This window comes from Platalea leucorodia, assembly GCF_965183815.1.
Source record: "Platalea leucorodia genome assembly, chromosome: Z".
Lineage (NCBI taxonomy): Eukaryota > Metazoa > Chordata > Aves > Pelecaniformes > Threskiornithidae > Platalea > Platalea leucorodia.
In genome coordinates, this window is record NC_138858.1 from 541,736 (window position 1) to 563,816 (window position 22,081).

At 41.5% G+C, this 22,081-nt stretch overlaps 1 protein-coding gene across 4 annotated transcripts in view; it reads right to left on the reverse strand.

Moving 5' to 3' along the window:
* The window catches only part of LOC309602376 (E3 ubiquitin-protein ligase NEDD4-like), a gene marked incomplete at its 5' end in the record, with an annotated part of 193,670 nt that overhangs the window by 76,884 nt on the left and 94,705 nt on the right, over positions 1 to 22,081 (reverse strand). The window contains one exon of one of the 4 annotated variants that reach the window (XM_082335895.1): positions 18,847 to 20,019. The exons of the other annotated variants lie outside the window; for them this stretch is intronic. Within the exon in view, the coding sequence (XP_082192021.1) occupies positions 18,847 to 20,019 (1,173 nt within the window). Of the gene's footprint in view, positions 1 to 18,846; positions 20,020 to 22,081 lie in introns of those variants that run through there. 4 annotated transcript variants of the gene reach the window in all.

Below are 22,081 nucleotides of genomic sequence, written 5' to 3' on the forward strand. Positions count from 1 at the left end.
GGTAAGAACAGCTTTCCAAGGAACTCTTGCTGACCCCCCCTTTTTTCTTGACAGAATTACATGAAGTAACTTCAAGTTACACGAAGTACAATCTTGCATATATACCTAACCTAATTGATGACTGCATTTTAAATCAAGGCATGTATATATTTTAGCAGCATTAGGACATGATGCTATAACCCGCTTTGTGCAAGTCAAATCTTTTTAATGTCACTGGGACACGAAAGCATTGCAAGCAGCCAAGATTTCAGAGCCATCCTCCAGCTGGAGGCCAGTCAATAGTGGCACACCCTAGGCATCGATACCGGGTCCTGTAGTGTTTGACATCTTAATTAGCGTCCCGGATGATGGGACAGAACGCACCCTCAGCAAGGTTACAGATGATGCAAAACCAGGAGGAGCGGCTGGCAGACCAGGTGGTTGTGCTGCCATTCAGAGGAACCTGGACAGGCTGGAGAAACGGGCACAGAGGAATCTCGTGAAGTTCAACAACGGGACATACCAGCTCCTGACCCGGGGAGGAAAAACGCCGTTCCCCAGGAAAGGCTGGGGGCTGAGCAGCTGGAAAGCTGCCCTGCGGAGAAGGGCCCGGGGGCCCGGCGGACACCGGGCGGACACCAGGCTGACCGCGGGCCAGCAGCGCGCCCTCACGGCAGAGGCGGCCGACAGCCTCCTGGGCTGCCTCCGGCAGAGCACTGCCAGCGGGCCCAGGGAGGTGATCCTCTCCCTCTGCTCAAAGACCTCAAGCCTTCCTTCCCCAAGCTACAGACTCAGAAAATAACGGAAGAAAGTAACATTCGCTCTTGACGTCAGGATTGGAAAACGCTGCTCTTCAAAACAGCAAAGAAATTTTTGTTTTATGAAGCAGAACTACATAGAGCACATGCAGTGCTCCAGGCAAATGGTATAGAACACAAACACGCGCACATCTCCTAATAGCCGAGGAATTACTGCATTTCCAAAAGCATACTACTCTGACTTAGAGGCCTCTCCAAGACCAGTTTACTAAACTGTGCTAGAAAATCTTGGGTGTTTCAAGAGATGAAGAATCAAACATTGAGGAAGGTATCTTAGCTATCTACCATTATCCTACTATTATTCTTTCCATTAATATTCTAATGGCTCTAAAAATTTTTACTGAGTGCCCCAATACTTTTTGCCCTCAAAGCTGTATGTCTGCTGTCTTTATAAAATTAAATATGTATTGCCACTGGTACGGGGAATAAAGGCAAAAGCATTTTTCATACTGTGAATATGTTTGAGACTGCACAGAAGGTTTCACTAAGGAATCACTATCCCTCGTATCCAACAGAGTAAACTTTATTCAAATTCTGTATTTTTGTGTATGAAAAGGTAAAGAATTTAGAAAACAATGGTATTCAAAGTTGAAAAATTTTAGATGAGAGGCTAACTTGGTAAAGTCAGAGAGCAAAACGAAGCCAGGTTCACAAGAGGGGGACTGTTCCAAGGAAGAGAGGCTGGTGTCTCTCCGAAGTACAAACAGCTGCACTTTACTGCTTGGAACCTTCACGGAGGCCCGAAAATTCTTCATTTGCTCAGACTCATATTTAGCATTGCTTCTTGCCTGGGAGAGGGCAGACCCTGGGGAGGATGCACAGAGGCACACCAGAGCACACAGTGTTTGTGAACTGACACACAACCAACTACAGCCCCAGCGACTTGTATCATGTAACTAGTAATACAGGTGGGGCACGACCTCGAAATTCCAAGTTTATACCATAGCAAAATGATGATAAATCAACACAGTGTGGAACACAGAAAACACCAACAACCTTTTTTGCGACCGTGTGAAGAAAATGACTAAACAATTATGACATTTCACAAAAACTTGTGAAATACAGTTAAAGGGAAAGTGTCAGATCCCATCATTGTGGGATCCAATGCGGTCCAACGAAGGGTCAGAGAAACGCATTTTGTCTTTCAGATGTGTGGACTGGCAAAGGTCTAAAAGACTGAGAACCTAGGCCAAGTTTCCTTCTAGCCACCTTGGACCTCCAACACAGAGGGGCAGCTGCCTTCAGCTCCCTCTGGCAGCGAAGAAATGCAGTTCAGTCGATTAACAGATTTTTAGATCTGCCTCACACCTGCAATGACAACAGACAAAAGCCTCCAGAACTGCATTTCTCCGTCAGCTAGGTGCTTCAAGTCAGCTGCCGCAAATGCAGGACCTTGCACTCACAGCACATGAATTCTACGATCTTCCCCACAGAAGTGTCTATTTTATTTAAACTCGCTCCGTGTGTATTAGCAAACATAGATTTTACTTCCTTTCAGAATTATTCGCTATGAGGTACTGCTGCTCACATAGCTCACCTTCAAAAACCAGTAATTCACAAAACTATAGCAAATGAATTTCTAAAGTGAAGTACAGCTGTAGCTGGGAACTATTTCTGCTAATACTAGTAAGCAAGTGAGAAAAAGGCTTGGGCAACTCTGCGATAGCGTACAATATTAAGCAGATTAAAAAGAGGATAATTAGCTGGCCAACTGTTCATTAATACTGCCTTGTGTTGCAGACACTGAACCATTCCAATGACACAGAGTTTTTATTGTCTCTATTACCATTTCTTCTCCTCTTCACTAATCTACTTGTCCTACCTTTTTCTTTACTCAAAGACATGTCCTGCTTTTTCTGTTTCTCTTCCTCATCCAGAGCAGTTCAGCCTTTTATTCAGACTTTTGGATTTCACTATACATCTGTCATGACCAATTCTTCTATATATGTGCTTTCTTGGCAGAAAGCAATTAAGAAATATAACCCTCAGAAAAGCCAAGTACTGTTAAGAGCATAAATGTTCTCCTGTGCTACGGGGATTTACATTCCCTCTAAAGCTATTCCAATGCTTATAATATATCCTGGAGAACTGCAGCAACTGAGATCCGAAAGATGGAAGAGCTCAAGATGCAGAATGTATGCAACCCTTGCAACCATGCTGAAAAGTCCAGCAATAGGACGGCAAAAAAAGTTAAAAATGGACATCACCTTCTCTTAAAATGTTAACTTTTGCCTCCTGCTGCTTCTTGCAGAAGGCAGCTGAAAAGTATGATAGCAGTCTTTTCCTGTGTCGTCTTGACCATACGCTAAGATTTGACAAGGGGAATCACGGAGAGGTTTAGAGCCTGTTGGAATACAGCTGCCTTTGAAAAATGTTAAGACTGTGACTTCTGTGGGAACTGAACACGGACAAAACTGAAAAAATCCAGAAGTCATAATTTCTTTCTCTTAAAATCGGTCAAAAATGGAATTGCTGTTTTAATAGAGAGCTCAGAAACAGAGGGATTAGTGGGGTATCACTTCCATAAGACATAATGTATGTGTATTCTGTGTACGCACGTGTGAGCAAGCAAAACGGTGTACTTCATAAATTTTCTAACCATTGATTCTTCTCTCTGCAGCTCTTCTTCCACAGTTTCTGGTCAAATTTACTGGCTTTCTCCTTATAAATTAGAATAATATTCAAGCAAAGAACTCTGCAGCAAAGAACCACTGCAACCATGCAAAAGAAGTTCTTGAAGAACAATCGTATTTTTAGTCATCCATTGCACACACATCATCACACTGATGTAATACTCCTTTATTACTGAATAGTATTCCCGAATTCGTTTTCCTTAATATGTACACTACCGTACTAATTTCAAAGCAGCAGTAAAATATAACAAAACATGACTCAAGGCGAAATAAAAGTCCCCAATTTTCCATTCAGTAGACAGACTAATTTCTGCCATTTCATACTCTCCTTAAACATGCTATACCCTTGGGCATAAGCCACTATAAACAGTTCAAGGCAGTTTGAAAGACCAGTAATCCCCACAGTGCTTTGAAATTCACTGTAACTTGACCACATAACACAAGGTACTCAAATGACCAGAGACAGTTTTTGAAAGCCACTAAATGTTTATCTGACCCCTTGTGAACTCCTAATAAAATACTTGGCTGTAGGGGCAGACAAACAACAACTAACATTTATACAAGCTACAATTCCCACTGAGAGCATATCGGTTATGTCCGGCTACCAGCACTACAGCTCCTTCACCTCAAAGCTGGATTCTCTCTTGGCCTGGAGACGCTGACGGTGCCGTAGCAATGTTCTAGGAAACGGCAACTGAAGTCAGCCTCGCTAAAAACGCAGGATCAGGCTTTTGTTTAAAAACTACACCCCAGAGCTCCTGCAGTACTTTGAAAACTCTCTTCCTCCTGAACGATGTGTGAGTGTCCTACAACTTGCCAGGGATGCAAGGGAGCAGAAGGCGCCTTAAGCACCTTCTCCAAGTATGCAGTTATCTTACATTAGGAGCCATCAACATGTTTATCTTGGACTGTGATGCAGTGCTTTAGGTATGTGGCTGATGGAAGAATTGTAGACCGAGGTTAAACAAAAGAGAACCGTGACAAAGAAAAAAAAGTCATGAAAGTATCAGGAGGCAGAGAAACGAGATAGCAGTAACAGAATCAGAGACAGCATGCTGACATCTATTCAGACGAAATTTTCCAAAGGTACTAAGTACGTTCTTCCAGCCATATGATCCGAGTAGCACTTAGTTCAAGAAGGCATTACACTTGGCAGTATTTGACGTAATATTTTTGCTTTAATGATTTTCCTAATCTTAAGGAAAAAAACCAAAATACATTGTAAGAATTCTAAATGCCACGTTTATCTGACAGAAGAATGCATTACACTTGTTATTTATTAGGACACTGAGGAGAAACATGGCTATGCACTGACCGGAGAGAAAACAGAAAACTACTTTATGTTGAGGCCACTGAAATGCTGATAGCAGACAGCTAGCCAGTCTTCATAATGTCTTTAAATGAATGCTCATTTACACCAATACATGTTCAACCGCTTTTTTTCTTGCTGAGACAAAGAACATTGAGGCTTGCTACGTTTTAAAGGTTAGAAATAACACATTTGTTCGTAACAGAAAGGACAGTCTGGTCTTTCACATTTCCAGCTCTGAAACAGGCATGCCCATGCTTCCCTACGAGACCTTCTTCGGGAGCCCCTTTTCAACTGGGATTATGTTTTGCGTAGAGGAAGAATGCAGTGCCTTAGTTTATACTGTGGATTGTTTGATGACTTACGCTGTTGCCAGACTATTCCTCAGCAGGGACCCTTTGGCGAGTTCACCACCTGATACAAAACAACCCCTCCAGACAGTCTATCTTCCTACCCTAGCTCATACCTTACGACAGGAAACCAAAACCCTCCCCATCTTACCTATCTCATTTGGTCAATGATTTTTTCCCTCTAATATAACTTGTTTCCGATGGAATTTAGGAAGTTATGAAAATTCAACTTAGAATAAGATGAGTTTGTGTTTAATTAGTTCTTCAAGAAAAGGCTAGTTACTAGTTCATGTAGATCAGTCAGTAATATTTACTGCAAAGTCTTTATGCGGGGTAATTATTCATTTAAAATTCAGTTAAAAAATACAGTAGGGTAACTGGTAGGATAATCTCTCAGGGTGAAAAATAAAGAATACAGGAAAAAAAATCCTGAAAATTTGTTTCGTGTCACTTTTTTTTTTTAAATCAGCTACCAATCTATTTTGTTTGTAGCCTGAAATTCTGCACAATGAGTTGATGGTTATATATTTAAAATTTGATTGTAACAAAAAGCAGGAAGGCCAGAACTCCAGAAATATTTGCTGCAAATGTTTGGTCAGAAATGCTAATCCCTGTAAAATTCAGGAATATAACAAAAGGCAAAGAGGAGTTCTCTCCAACTCCACGCTCGCAGAAACTCATTTGAAGGAGGCTGCCTTTGCTGGGGCAGGGAACACAGCACAAGGAAAACACACACATCAGCTCCATGGAGAATGGAGCTGGCGCTGCAAACTGACGACTCCGAATTCTTTTCTCCCTCCTCTTCCCGCATCTGTTTTGGCTGGCATCCGACACAAGAAACCCAACTGATGTCACCTGCCCAACCCAGCACTGCTGGAACTCACTGCTCAAGACAACAACAAACCCGAAAAGCAGGCAGACAGCTCGGCACTTTGGGGACGGGAGAGGCAGTTTAGGCGGAACCGCTGCCCAACAGCGCAGCGCGAGCTCGCCAGCCCGCCTTCTCTCCGGCCGCAACTGCTGCTCTGCCGCCTCGCAGATCCCCAGCTCCTGCTCTTTAGCGAACAGGTCCAGGCGGCGCGTGGTGGGTCACAGAACAAATAAATCAGTAACAAATACTGCTGGTAACAGATTGGGGGGGGGGGGGGGGGGGGGATCAAGTATTTTGAAGTCACACGCAGGGAACAGGTCACATGCAGCTCCCAGAGCCAGCGTCTTTTGCAAACAGTACCACAGCCTTGGGATCTCCTATAGGGAAGGAAGGCGTTGTTCGCTGCGTAAGGCTCTCAAACAGAGACGCACCTCGTTGCACACCCCGCCGTTAGAGAGTTTAACTGCCCCCTCTGTTTCCACATGCTCTAAGCTTCACGATAGAGGAACTATTTACGGTAAGATTACACTCCGTAACTCCAAGTAAGTAATAAATTAGATGTGTATTGTAATAACACCCAGTTTTCAGTATCAGGAAACATTAGGCAGATTGATAAATTTCAAAGATACCAGGTCCTCCTGTGGGATGAAGATGCATCTATTTAACGGAAAATTGAAATATCTTACATTTTTACGTGCCGATACACTCTGCAAAGTCAGGCAGTTAATTCACAGTATTTACAAGTCTATACAGGGAGAGCAACCAAATTCTCTACAGAAAGCCTTCTCCACCCTCTTTGTTTGATATCTCCTAAGTTAACAGAAAACTAAATATCACAAAACCAGCACGACGCAGTGCTAATTCCCTAAGATAAATCCACCACAAGGTTTACTGTGGGAATGGCAACAGTGAGACACAGTTTTCTTTTCGGTACTCTTACTAAATATAAAGCAGGTAAAGTTTGCTTTCACTTAAGATGTTTGCATGAGGGCAGATGTTGCAAGGCCAAAAAGATATTAGAATATGGTGACATCAGACAAAACCACATCTCTTAAGACCAGTCTCCCGCATCTGAACGGTTACCCTCGGGTCTTCCCACACTCGGCTAGTCTGTCATTACCCACAAAGCCCACATCTGCAAAGAACAAAAAAGGTATATGTCACTTGCTCAGTTAAGGTCAAACACTTTAATACAGTAAATTAAAAACATGTAATAGACCTCAATTAACGTCACCACAAACTAATTGATTTCTGAAAACCCCTTTGGTTTTGGCTTTAAGCACCAAATTGTGGCTGCTTTTTTTGCATTTCATACTTCATGTATTACTAAAAATTTTCAGAAGTTGCTAGTATACAGACTCACTTCAAAGAAATGGGAAGCGCTTGAAAATAGAAATATAATTTATTTTGTTATGAAATTTTTATTCCCAGAATTGACCCAGTATTTAGGCCCCAGATTACATCCAAACCGATAATTAACTATGTTTTAAACTCTACTTCCATTATAATTCCTACCATTCCTCATTTTACTTGTTCTTTTTTAGTGCTGTACGTGTGACTGCACACAACTGATTAGAGAGCAAAAAGGGCAGCAACATCAGAAGCAAGGAGAGAGCCTGACTATTCAATGGACATACGTTAAGAGACGAAAGTAATCACAGCACTGGCGTCAGACTTGTTTTCCAAAATTCAGAATCAGAAGATAAGTCTTAAAATACAATGGCTATCTTTGAGGTACTTACTGAATCATAATGCCATAATACCATTCATCCTGGGATCAAGAGAAAACGTTCAACGTATTTCTGAATGTAAATCAATAAAACAAGCAAATATTAAGTACATTAATATCTCACTGTCAAAAAACCAACAAAGTCCACCTTTTCAAAAGTGCATCAGCATGAGCAACACCAGGAAAATGCAGACAGATTTGCATGTCTCCTTCAAAACAGTTTTTCTTCCCTGATGGTTGCTATGCAAATAGAAGCAATCTTTTATTGAGAGTACAGATTGTCCTTTCAGACGAACGACCGTCTTCAGCACATTTCCTTCACTCGGGAGCATTCCTTTAGTGAATCTTTGCCACAGAGAAGTACGTTCAGAGAAAGCTCAATTTACAGCTCAGAGTGGTTTTGGTCGTCGTCCGCCCCCCCGTCCCCCCCGAGCTGAAGGATAACACTTTATATCTGGAGTAGGAGACAAAGCAGACAATCTGCAGCATGGTGCCAATATACAAACCGACCAAAATAATTTGTTATTCTAAAATATGTGAGAAATTAAAATTCTTCCAATGATTCAGAAAGATTAATAATCACAGAAGTTGACAGACGTAATCCTGAGGACTAGAGGACCTGCTACCACTTCTGAAGACGTCAGAAATTTCTGCATGCTTATCTGTCAATAGAGACCAGTCTGCAATATATAGTAAATTGAGACCTACAGACTCGTCACTGAGCAAATAAATTCTGCAGCATAGCTGTGCCGACTGGCAAGCTTTCCTAGTGGCAACCAGACAATACTGTGCTTTGAAGGTGTATTGTCTCAGCAAAGCTTGTATCTGTCCCAAATTGCCCATCTCTCCTCATCCTGTTTAAAAGGATTATTTGTTTGCTGCTCTGCCTCGAAGAGGGCTTTGGCTGGAATTGCGATTATGTTTGGGATTACGTCCCACACTCTAGCATATAGGTGTTGTAGAGTAACATTTACGTGTGGACCGTACCTATGGTGAAAATGAGCTCTGAGCAGCCCCCGTCTCCCTCAGAAGAGCTGTTACGCTGAAGCCTTTGGAACGACTCTGGCTAAACGTAAGAACGTAAGTAGTAAAAGGAAGTTCATCAGTGCAGCTTCAACCATACTAAAGTCAACAGCAGAACTCCTAACAACTTCAGATTAGTCAAGATTTAGCCACATGCTTTCCAATCATACAAACCAGCCAAAATCTTATACTGCTGCCTGAATCTCCAACACGCACGTGTGACAAACACAAGTGAGTTGGAGCTCCCAGAAGATCAGGCACAGAGAGGTTTGCCACCTTCACTAAACAGTTTGCAGGGCTTATGATCAGCTCTTTACAGGGAGCAATTCCTACCCCTCTTTTTCGCCGAGCTCGTTTCTCATTTCTGCTTGGTAGGTTTTCCCGCAGCCTGCAGGAACAGAAGCCCGCTCCTCTGACTCACCCCGCGGCGCGGCCGGGAGCCGGTCACACCGCAGCGCAAAGCGCTCCCGACATCAGAAAGGACTCTGGCGAGACTGGAAGTGAATCGGGAAAGCTGATAATGTCACAACTACTGTAAACTATATAAATAAATAAAATCTTTCAGAGTTACTCTGTAGCTTGATTAGCACGCCGTGTAGAGTATCTCTTGCAATCCTATACCTTAAAATGTCAAATAGTACATAAAGCCTTCGTGAATTTGTGTAGGGCTAGAAACCCGTATTATGGATTGCTGAATTCTGAAAAGCTGAATGTGAGTAAACACACTGCTACATGACTGCAAGCTGCATCACCACAGATACCACAATCATTTCCCAACAAGTATAGCTCACTTGTGTTTATAATAATTCAGTGTGCTGGCAAGCACCCTCTGATAGAGTTTCTAAAAATAATGAAGTGTTAGTAATACAGCAACTCCAGCAGCCTCCGCTTTCAAACCTTTGGAGAGAGCACAAGACTCTGTGCAGGTTGAAGGAGATTCTGCTCAACTTTTCAACAATAAAGTTTCATTCCACTTTCATGGAATTTGAAGCAAATTAATGCCTTGTGGCAATATGATTCTGTGAATATAAAACCATGCTTGAAGCAGATTTCAAATAACTAAATGGTTAGCATATTTGAAATGTAAAGTCTTTACAACACTAAATACTAAAAGATAAATGTATTACTGCTAAAATGCACAAAACTTAGAGTAGTTTTTCACTATCCAAGGTGACATGTGCAAATGTAATGGATATAATTCTTAGCTTTGATAAGAATGCTTTAAATTTTATTTAGCAACATGAAATTATTTTAAATAATTCTAATTTAACATAATCCCTCAAATAATATTGCTATTCCCACATCTTGATATCCTGTGGTTTATATTTACAGGATGTGGAGTAGAAATAATTTTAAAAGCAGAAAAACTTTGTGTTGTTTTTTTTTTTTTTTTTTTTAATACATGAACTGTTTTAAACACTCACTTCCTGTAAAACTTAGGCTATAACTTTCTCAGGAAAGGATTATTATCAGCCTCTAATGTCTCGCTTGAAAGGATTTTCACTGTTGGATGAATACCTTCCTTTTTCATTTTGAAGGAGCTTGCTTTTGATACTAAAAGCATTTCAAATACCATACTCCAGAGTTTCATGCTTGTGTGTCCAGCAATCTGTTGAATACTAACATTAAAGATGAATAAGTAGGCTCCTGTTGCATTATTTATCATAAACAGTGATTATATATTATTCTTTGCCATTAAAAACAAACAAACAACTCTCTACACAGTAGGATTAAGAATATAGGACTTCAACAAGTAACTGAAAAGGCAACCAGTCAGGTCATAGACATTTATAGTTGAATCTCTCTTTTACCGAAGATAAAAATCCCACCTTACAACAAAGTTGATATTCTAGAAAAGAGTAAGAGAATATATAAAATACAGCCTGGGAATGCTAGTCGCCCAGGAGGTTATCCTTTCCAACCTGGGATGAAAGGGAAGATGAAGCTTTCTACCAAAGCAACGGAAAACCTCTGAATTTACACCACAGTATGCAGTGCAGTATGGACTTTATTTGCACAACTCATCTAATCAGAAGCAAATTTTTCTTTTGCCTTTCACTGCCCACACACTGCACCCCCCTCGCCCCCACGGCCTGGGGAGTCAGCACATGACAGGCCTGGAAACCGGAATGGTATTTTGGCAATGATAATGCCTGGGCCTTTAACGCTAGAATTAGCTTTTCCCACCTATATAAGACACAGCCCAGCATTTTGCTAGGTTTGTAATACCAGAGAATTTAAATACAGCAAAGATGAGGTTTTTCCTTGTTATTTATTCATTCTTTTTGGAGACAGAAACCTGCATGGTCATACTGCTGACTTGATTAATGTCTTTTTCTGTACATAATTGCTGACTTTTGGAAGCTACCAATGCCATCCTGTTAGATGAAAAAAGAGATAAAAGCACCACATTTTATATGAATGTATGCAGTAATACATTTTACAATGAAATTCAATCTGGAAACTAAGTAAACAGGATAGATTTGGATTTAGAATAGCTTTTTGAACCAGAAGAGTCATAAAACATGCACATTCCTAAATTCTTCATTACTTGACAGCTTTTCTCAAATAGGAAAACAGCTAGATAGTACAAAAAGCAATCAAGACTCTCTATCTGGTTTATTATCTGCAATGTTCTGTGGCTAGATCTACACCAGAGCTGCTCTGGCTGGCACCGTCAGTGTTAAGACTGTGTCAGCATTTCCATTATAAATTGAGGGCCTTATAAACTCAGCTTTAAAGAGATCACTGCGCACTGAAACTCAGCATACCATTTTTCCATGCAGCAGCAAATAGTTTATTACTGCTATTAAAAAAAGTGATGTTATTTCCAGCTCTTCTGCTCAAAGTTTTATTCTTGTTTCTTTACAGAGAAATACCAAAAGATACAGCTTTCAGGGAGAAAAACGCCCGACAATGAAGTCTAATAAAATCCAGAATCGTTTCCCAGGGAACTTTGAGAATGTGTAGGGATAGGGTGAAGGCAGCACTGCCAATTCTTGACTCTCTGAAAACTTGACCAAAAATTACATATGGATTTCTTGATTCTGCAAGCTAATTTACACTACTTGCAATGTGCTATTTGTTCTCCACTCACATGAAAAAAAAAAAAACCCAAAGCCAAAACAAAAATCAGCCTGCTCCTTGGTACTTTCCTTCTTGTAAAACTAGCTTCTGCTCTGCCCATGTCTGAACACGATAGTCTGCCCTTCCAGGACAGGAAGGTCTTTGAAGAACAGATGTGCAAGCCGATGGGAAGGCTAATTAAGAAGGGGGAAAGCGGGGGTGCGTGCGGGGATTACACAGGAACGACAGGCCTGGAGTGGGCTGTAAGCGATGGCAAACGCCTCAACAGAAGAGGATGAGAAGAATGGCAATCTCTAGGCCCGGTCTACTGTGGTCAGGGAGATACCTTTCTCTGAGTGCAACCTAGAGGAAGGTTTGTTGAGGAGAGAGGGGGGACGGAGAACTGATTTTGCCTTGACAGAAAACCTAAAAACACTTGAGGAATGGAATTCATCACCTCTACCTGCAGATGTCAACAAAGTCCTTATCTGCACAGAACAGAGGCTTTCCAGATAGTCATCTGCACTCCTTGTATAGCAAGGGGAAAGAAGGAAATTCATAGCACTATTCATTCGAGCTATTTTAAACATCTAGCTAAGGGCAACATGAATTATCTGCTAGAAATTCCTATTAGAGTCCAGACAGCAGCCCCTAAAGTAGGTCTCCAAACTTAGACATGTGTAATATAAAAGATGAAATTGTTGTGTAGCAATTAGTCCTGTGTAGCACTGGCAGAGAAAGCAGCCCTTGAACACTTCCCACACCGTTTGCCTACCAATGCCGGTGCGCAGGTGAGCTGTGCTGATACTGCTGTCCTCGAAGAGACGTGGGAAGAAATACTTGCTTCTCACATAGCTTTTGCCTGTTTTAGAAGACCTCTGAGTTTTCAAAAATATGCTCCTGTTATAATGAAGGCTAGCAATTAAACTGTTAATAATTTGGCTTTTCTTGTTTTGTACCATTTAGAATGCTGTACCGCGCCCAGTCATTGCTTCTGAAATGGAAGATGCAGAAACAGCTCAGCATGGCTCAGCTATGAGCATCACACACTGGACACCAGAAGCGTGAACGCAGCCAATTTTAACCTTCTGCACAGGTAACTGCCGCTACGCCTGCACGGATGGACGAACAGACAGACAGAAGGAAAGTCTTTAATGCCAAGTGCATTTTCACTCTGCGTGTTAGATCTTAATGGAGTGACTGCTGGTTCTACTACTTCATCACCCCCATGAAAACAGGACAGGCAGATAAAGTTATATATACACGTTACTTAGGAACAGGATTTGTCCCATTTTGTTCCATTTATTCTTTGCAGTTCTCGGACATTTAGACTTGGTTCAGAAATTATAAGAGAAGCAATTGAACCTCTTTTCCAAATTCAAAAGCACCACCATTTTCCATACCACCTCAAGTCCTAGAAAAGTACTGGCATGGGGGCTAGTTAAAGATGATGGATGACGTCCGATGAAGTGCTGAATGCTGTGTCAAGGACAACATTGCCCGCAGAAGTGGGCAAGAAGAGCAACACCAAAAGAGGAAATTAAGCTCTCTCTCTGTGGACTGCATTGACTAATCTGAAACAAACTCACTCTTGCAATGGTTATTTGAATGGGCGGGGGGGAGGAATCACTTTTCATTTTATTTCATCTTTAAAGATGGCTATCAGTTTTTTCTTGTGCTGATCAGCAACACATAAACCATTTGGTGCCTCAGTACCACCTCAGGAAAGAGACTTAGCCATAGTTTACACTGAAGATTGAAGGATTTTTTTTTTTTCCCCTTTCTTCTTTTTAATCAGATGGATCAGTTTATGTACAAAAGTAAAAAACCAGAAAATTCAATCCAGAATTCAATTTCATACTAACCACAATATGTCTCTCATTTTGCAAATCACGCTGGTAAAAATACAGAACAATGTTATTCCTCCACTGCCCTTTTAAATTGTCGTACCGTGGTACGGCCCTTATAAATTAGGGCTTAGCACAGGGCAAGTACAGACAATTGCTACTTGCTCATTAGAGCTAGGTCAGGTCACAGGAGGGAATTGCTAGTTCAGAAATTCTTCTCTTCCAACCCACTGGATCCAAGACAGACTAAAAATTTGAAACAAATGGATAAGGAAAGTGAATACTTCAGAAATATGGCCTAAAGATGTGGCCAACAGAAGCTCCTCTACAAATTCACCCTCTTCAAAGGACTGCAAACAATGAAATTTATTTCACCTTCTTTTGCTTCTTGCAGTGAAGGCTGAGCTAGCTAACGGTGATTCGGATGTTTCTTCCGTGAATATCACTGTGCACAGCAAACTATCTCCCGTTAAGAGAACAGTGATCCACAATGCTCAGAGTGGTAACGCATAAGGCAGTGATAGATAGAAAGATAAAGAAGATAGCATAGTAGCACTAAAGCAGACACTTGCTATTGAAAACTATCTAATTTGTGAGACTGTCTACAGAATAAATATTCAAGCTAAAAAAAGCACTATGTTTGTCATCCCTTAACTAGTCTTTATTTTTTATTTAAATGTATTACATTTTTTCCAATGTGTAAAATTGAATAAAACTGTATTTCCCTCACTTGTTTTTCCCTCCAGCCATTAAAAAAATCATCCCATGATTTCCATATTATAGACTGTGAATGTCAAGAGCTTTTGACCAAAAATAGAATAATAGTAAACACCAATCTAAAGGCAAGTTAATTGGCATTTTTTCCCTTTAATTTGATAACATATGATATAGTATGTCATCATCACATCCCTTTTCTGACAAATTGCTGGCAATATATACAGCTGATGGGGCAGCTATATATACTTTTCTGCATAGAGGATTTGTATTCATTTCTGAACATAAGTTCCTATATATCTGATATTTATTCACAGTCCAACTAAGGTAGAAATATAGTAGGGTTTCACTGTGTAAGGAAGGTCTATTGAATTCTTTAGATAGACATTTCTAATCCTAGACAGATGTGCATCTTTTATATACACGATTTAACATGAGATACTATTTTAGTAACACTGTTGAACACTAGAAACTTTTCACCATCAGTTCCTCTACAGCAATCAGCTCTCTCACTGCTTTCTCTCAGGTCAAACCCACAAACAAATAATCCCCAACATGATTAAACAGATTCGACTCATAGCTCTCCTAGTGGGATATAAAAGAGGATGGGTCAAGGTTTTAAACTCGCCTAGTAGTAGCAATTTTCTGAGCGGATTGCTGTCTATTCTTTGCAAAGCTTCGCCCTCGCGGCAATCTATTCCAAATCACGGGAACTCACCAGGGTAAGAAGGGGTTACTAGCCGCTTTTTTACGGCGAAGGGGTATCGCCGAAACTAAGAAGAATGGCAAGTGGAACAAAAGAACTGAGGAGCATTCATCCCCTCTAAAAAAAATAAACTGTCAAAACCCATCGTGCTATATGTCATAATATAATAATGCCTTAAAATGCATTATGGTATGATTCTGAATAAGAGTTAAGATTTTTCCTCATCTGCACTGCAGTCATGTAATTGTCAGTTGCTAATTACTAATTTTGTAGAAGGCTTCTAGCAAACAACTCTGCCTTTCCCCTACACAGCTTTATCGACAGCGGTTGGCTCTGCTCTGGGTGATAAAAATTATTCCTGATCAAACACAAAGCTAACCACTGACATATCTGAAGTCCACTGCCTCAATGATACGCAGCGGTCTCCCATGAAAGCATTTCCAGTAAAAAATGGAACTGGAATCCCTTTCCCCACCAAAATTCAGGGTATCCACAGAAGCGTGAAGTTCTGAGTGACCTCCGACACAGGGAAGCGGACCTCGCAGCCTTCGGGGGAGGCAGCACCCGAGGAGCAGCCCTTCTAGTTCCTTAATTCCACCGCGTTCCCCATTCTGCAGATGAACTTTTTAACCACCTCCCGGAGTCCGTGTGAAAGCCATTACGTGCGTTGCACGCGTTAACCCAACCCTGCTTCCGCTTTCCCATAATGGAAATTTTGCCCAAGACAGTGTCTCAGCCAGAGTTTAGGCAACCGGTTGCCGGTTTGCCATACGGCACCAGCCCGAACGAGGCGCGCGTCTTTGGTGCCCACATGCAAGCCTGCCGGCCGCTGCGCGATGCAGAATTCTGGCCCTTCGCGACTGCTGAACTGTGTTTATCCTAGCTTGCTCTTTTTGGCTTTCATGCCCCAATCCCAGCTGATATCTTAGGAGCATAAGTAGATTCTCTGTACTTCCACAACAACATTTATTCTAAAATTATTTCTAAGAAAGGAAAATAAAAGCCGAGTTGTGAGAAATTCTAAGAAAGGAAAATAAAAGCCGAGTTGTGAGAAATGCAGACTTGCAGAGTCGAGAGTTGCCATTTCTGTTTGTTAACTAAATATAATACAATACTACTACTACAACGTTTTGTTAAGGCACTTTGTATTTTTATCACAACAGAGATGCCTTTGTCAGGTCTCTAAAACAGTTGTCCAATACATGAGATTTTTGAAGTGTTTCCCACAAATACAGCTATGCACTCACAGACCCCGAATTACAAACAATGCGCGTATTTGTTATATGCCACAGTACACATACACACTTAGCAGTAGCCTACTGCGTTACGTATGAAATATCATGGTAGTCAAAAGAATTTGTAACAAGGCTTCCAAATAAAATTTTTCACAATTGGACATAAGCTCACACGGTACTTAATATTTTATAATGACTTGTAATGAAATACATCCTGCTTGCCCAAAAACACTTCTGTCTAAAACAGAAGATATTTGAAAGGTCATAAACACTTGGTAGCAGTAGGACTGCAGACGCCGCTTGAATGTTTTCACTCAAGATAAATAAGGCTGTAGCAGCTGCTGCTTACAGCCCCAGGCCCATGCCCTGTATCAATCAAATACACACAAACTTGTTTAACTGGAAGAGTCTAGAATTTTTTTTTTTTTTAATGCTAACAACAATAAAACATTGCAGTTTTTCCCTTCAGCTTAATAGAACAAATATTTCAGGCACACCCTTACTTAGCATCGTAGGTCCTCCAAACAAACTTCTGTGGGATAGATTAAAAATGACACCTTGCTAAAGAATGTTTTATATGTAGACAAAATAAAGCAAAACGTTCACCAAAATGCTTTCATTCCCCACACTTCCTATGGCATCTTGCCTAGCCAATCACCTCTACCCACAGTATTTCTGGGCTTACTACAAATATGAGAAACCACCACAAAGAAGTTTTAAGTTTCAATTAATTCTTTATTTTTGAAACTTTTCTCACTAAAGAATGCAAGTACCATTTGGACTGAGCGCCTCTGTGACTGCCATGCTTCATGGCTGACTAAATTGATTCCGCATGGTAACTAAAACTAAGAGCACATAGGAACAAATTTCATAATTCTCCTGTGGAAACACTGAAGTATGTCTTTGGTATGTGAATCGTTACCACAGCGAGGATCAAAAGAAGTGACTCTGGGAGTAGATCCTTTAGGAAAACGAGCACTACTGCAGAGACACGGGGGCACATCCCTGCAAGGTGCACAGATCTGTAAACCTCTGACGCTTTCGTACTAGGTTTGACGTACTGTAGCTACTCACACAATTGGTTACGAGGGTTCTCCATAAACAGCTATTATTGGAAAGGAACAAGGGATAATAAATAGGAAAGAGAAAAATCAGACATACTTTTTTCCCCTTTCATTTTCAGTATGAGATTTAGCGTCATTTTAGCATGAGAACACTTAACGTACTGTACTGCACACATGAAAGTCAAATGAAGAAGAAAATCCGTGAAGTTTCTGCATTCCAGATTTCCTGCTGAAACGTTCTCAGGCTGGCAGGAAAGGTACTAGGCACTACTTAACAAAATTGCTAGCTTATAGAGACTGAAATGAAACCTGTACTGGCAAGGGATTTTTTTTTTTTTTAATTTTACTTTTTTAAAATAAAAGCTTAGAGATACTTTGTGATTTTCTACCCCCAGTGTCTACTGAAGAGCTAAAAGGAGGTTATACTGGAGTAACGTGGAGACTATTAGCTTTTTCATAGGAAAGCTGCAGAGTCATCATATGGCCTTGCTGCAGCGAGCAGCTGTCTTTCTGTGCTACATTTCACCGAACGAAAGCGCAGGAGAACGAGAACACACAAGCCAGGAAGACCAAAATCTCTTCTAGTGAATCTGTTTTCACAGCTGGAGACAGAGTGCTTACTATTCTATATACAGCATCTCTGAGCTTAGGAACTCAAGTGGGCAGTGTTAAATTGCACAGTAAAGCAATTTAAGCAAATGACTAATCTAAACCCTTAAGTTTCATTCCTACTTTGGTCTTTTAAAAAGTGGCTTAAAAACATGAAACATCAATCCTCTCCCATTGCAACAAAGGAAAACCAGAAGATTAGTCTTGTCATCTTAAAGCAAAATCAAGGCAAATACAAACAACAAGACAGTTTACTAAGTTGTGCCAAGCTACTTGTACAGTTGTTTGATCAGGACTTGTGGCACACAAAAACCAGGACACGGTTTTAATTTCCAGAAGGTGTTCCCCCCCCCCCCCCCCCCCCCAAATTACTATAAGAAAGATTCCCCCCTCCAACTTCTTGGTACCTTATCTGCTAAGTCAATATCTTGATTGGAATTATCATAAGATTTCTATAGTCTTAGCTATTATTGCGTTACAATACACATTTTGAAATCGTGTAGAAGTACGCACGTGTGTACATTATACTTAGAAAGTATCAAAGTGTTTGTTTTTAAAAACAGTGCATGAAGAATTCTTCATGCAGCAAGGTCTCAGCCAACTAACGCGAACACTTAATTTGTCATTTGAATGTTCTAATTTTTAAAAATCTTTCCAGCTGATGTAACACTGAATTAAGAAACATGCGTGACATTAGGATCTCAAAATATTACACTGGATGTAATCATAACTGAGAGCAAAGTTACATTAGATTAGAAATAGAGATGATTCGGGGCTTGCTCCAGAGAAATGCAGAACATTCTAGCACTGACAATGGAAGTGCTTCTGTTGCCTCAAGCCTTTGTACGGCAATCCCGTACTTACTAGCATAGCATATTCAGCATCATACTTACTGCGGTGCTGGCTGTTGTGGGACCAGGGGTGCCACGACCCTCTTTACCAACAACCTGATTTTGTTCCTCAGGACCACGGGTGACAAGAATTCTGAAGTGCTGCTGCCTCGTGTTTTGATCTGGTCTGATTTTAAACAAGCATCCCTGCCCTTGAGGAATCCGCTCTACCGAATTGCTTCTAGACATTTCTGACCCATTCCTGCCATTTCCGTGCAGTTCTGAATTCAATCCATCATCCGTGGGGCTAACTTCTTCTGCTGGCGGCTGGACAGGGTAGGAAGTACTCCTTTCTAGCCGGATCCGAGGATACCTGACCAATCTGTCCCCTTTTGTCCCAGTAAAACCAAAGTTATATTCGCCTCCTGCTCCCGTACTACTGGTCTGCGGTTGCTGTAACTGGAGAACAAAGAACTTTTTCCCTGAATTTGCTGACATATCTGGCACATGTTGCAAAGACCAGCGCCGGGGTTCAGGGGTGGGAGCATTATTTTGAGCCTCAGTACCAAAGGGCAGTAGAGTAACCTGAGGCACGTCTGCACTGGAAGCCCGATGCTGAATCCTCACACCGCTTATGTTTAAACCCGAAGCTGCTTCATTTGTCTCATCTTCTTGGGTTGTTGAAGCATCCTCACTCTGGTTATTAGAAGGAATACTACAAAATATTCTGCGATTACAGCAAACAGTTCCATTAATCTGTTGCCCTAACTCTTCCGTCAGCCTGGGTGGAGAATTTTCAGGAGTCACCTCTGGACTGCTCGGAGAAGAAGAGTGGTTTTCAACAGGGGATGCATAATGCTCCCGAAAGTCTGAGAATTTGCAAGGAAGCGTCTCCTCAGGAGATTCCAGGGTCGTACACTCGTCCGCGCAGCCGTTCGCAGCTTTGCGCTGAAGAGAGATCTGCATTGACGAGCTTCTCGTTGGACGCACATCAATACTGTTCAGCAGCTGGGGAATAAACATGGATGTACTTCTCTTTAAGGAGCCCACTTCTTGCAAATCGCCGCCACCACCATAATCTGCTCCGTGCCGGGAGAAAGCGTGAGGACTGTTTCTTCTTGGCAAAGTGTGGAATGCCATGAAAAAGTCATCTTCTCTCTCCCGGTCGAGGATCTCCGATTCGGGGGCTGTGTTGCTTCGCCCAGAGCCAAAATGAAACCGCAGCCGATGGGCCATGGTTTTACAGAGAGAAGAAAAGGAGAGGGAGAACAGCAACAATTCAGGCACTGCCAGAAGTTAAAAACCAAAGACATAAACTCCAAGAAAAAGTGTCCCATCTGCCAAACTGTTAGCACTGCAGCCCTGATAGCGACAGATAGCAGAAATAGCCCAAGTGGCAAGCAGCATTCCAGGCATGATTGGGTAAGAGCAATCAGCGCTCCTACACACTGTGACATAGGGTAGGATGGTGGGAGTCACGTGGCCTGGTTCCCCCTCTCCAATGTAAGCTGGTGGGGGTTTTGTTTTTTCTTTTTTTTTTTTTTTTTTTTTTTTAATGCCAGCAAGAGCCTGAAACAGCACCTTCACAGCTGCTCCTTTTCCATCAGAGAGGAGCGGCCCCAGCGGGAGAGCTCTCACAGCTGACTAAGGCAGCGAACACACTCGGCACTGCTATAAATCTAAACCACATCATATTCACAAGGCGCATTTGTATAAAGCACACACACAAAAATTTAACTACAACAAGCCCACTTCGATTTAGTGTTAAAAGTTTAAGTCAACGCCACATGCAAATGAGAAATATTATTTCAAGCTTAACATTTTGGTGTGTGTTACAGCATTAGGCTATCATGGCAGAACATGAATAAATATAGCACGGTTATGCTTTCAATTTTAACTGTGTTCATAACATGATTAAGCAACAAACTTCTTGCCTTTAAAAAGCCACAACTTTTACATTGTCCCTACGAACGCAACATAACCTACACTACCCTGCGCAGTCCCTTTTAATAATTAAAAATTACGACAAACAAAGCAATCGTACATATGGCAAAGATTTCTCACACAATAAAAACAGCAGAAATGTGCAAGATGGCAGGAGATAAAGTTTCTTTTTCAGTTTTACCAGGCAGTAAAGACGAGTGAAAACCGGAGACGGGTGTTGCATGTCGTTTTGTACCGATTTGTCTTAAACACCGTACAGAAACTCTGCCCATTGCTGGCCAGCCTCCAGTGAGAAAGTTAGCAATATTACCACGAGCGTGAGTGCCAGCACGGAATACAGTTACGCGCTCCGAGAGCCAAAAGACCTCAGAAGAAGAACAGGCAGACAGGATACACCCGAATGTAAAACGAACACCCTAAATCAGCTCCATTACAACCCCGAAACTCGGTGGTCTGAGGATACTCACATTTGAAGTGTGCTCACAACAGCACTTGTTAGCACATACTAGAAAAGAAACTGTTTAGCAAGAAGCGTAGCTTCATTTCAATACATGGACATTTGTTCCCTGGGAGAACTTGAAAGCGTAAGTTTTGTCAACGGCTCTGAAAATTCGTAGGTGGAGGGTCAATACTCTATCCAGACATTTAAACCTCTGTGTGCAAGCAGCTTGTTTTCAAAGACAGAAAATGACCAATCACAAGAGAAATGGGAGCTTGAAACGATGTAACTGCCAGCAGACAGCACAATCCCCTATTGTTTTAAGTGGACTGTGTGCCAAGAAGACGAAAAACGTGAATAGCTTCTACACAGCAACAGTACTGCAGATTGCCTCGTGGTAGCACAGGTGTCGATATTATTTTATCACATTTTTCAGATAAAACATATTATCCAAGGACACAGTCTCTCTTTGCACCGAAGATGAAGCTCACATCATGTATTCTCTATTTTGATTGGTGGATAGAAAGGAAAGGGCTACTGCAAAGACAGAAAGTGCTTTGATAATTTGGGAACGTGAAGAAGAAAAGCAGTTCTTGTGAGAAAAACCATGCAAGTATTGACAAAATGTATTTCAGAGTAAAGCCAAAATAATCAGTTCATTCTGTAAACATAACCCGATGGAAATCTGCTACTCTCAAAACCCCAATGTACTTGGCTTTGTCAATCGCTCAGAAGACCTACTGAAAGGAGAGCAACGGCTCTTAAAACGCAGGTTGCTGCCTTTGCCAGGAGGTTACAAGCCCAAGGGCAGACTGTCCACAGAAGTAGGATCACAGGAAGAACGAACAGAAAACGGTTCAAGAATAAAGGAGTACCTAAACTGCCCGTATAAGGCCAGCACTGCATACAGGAACT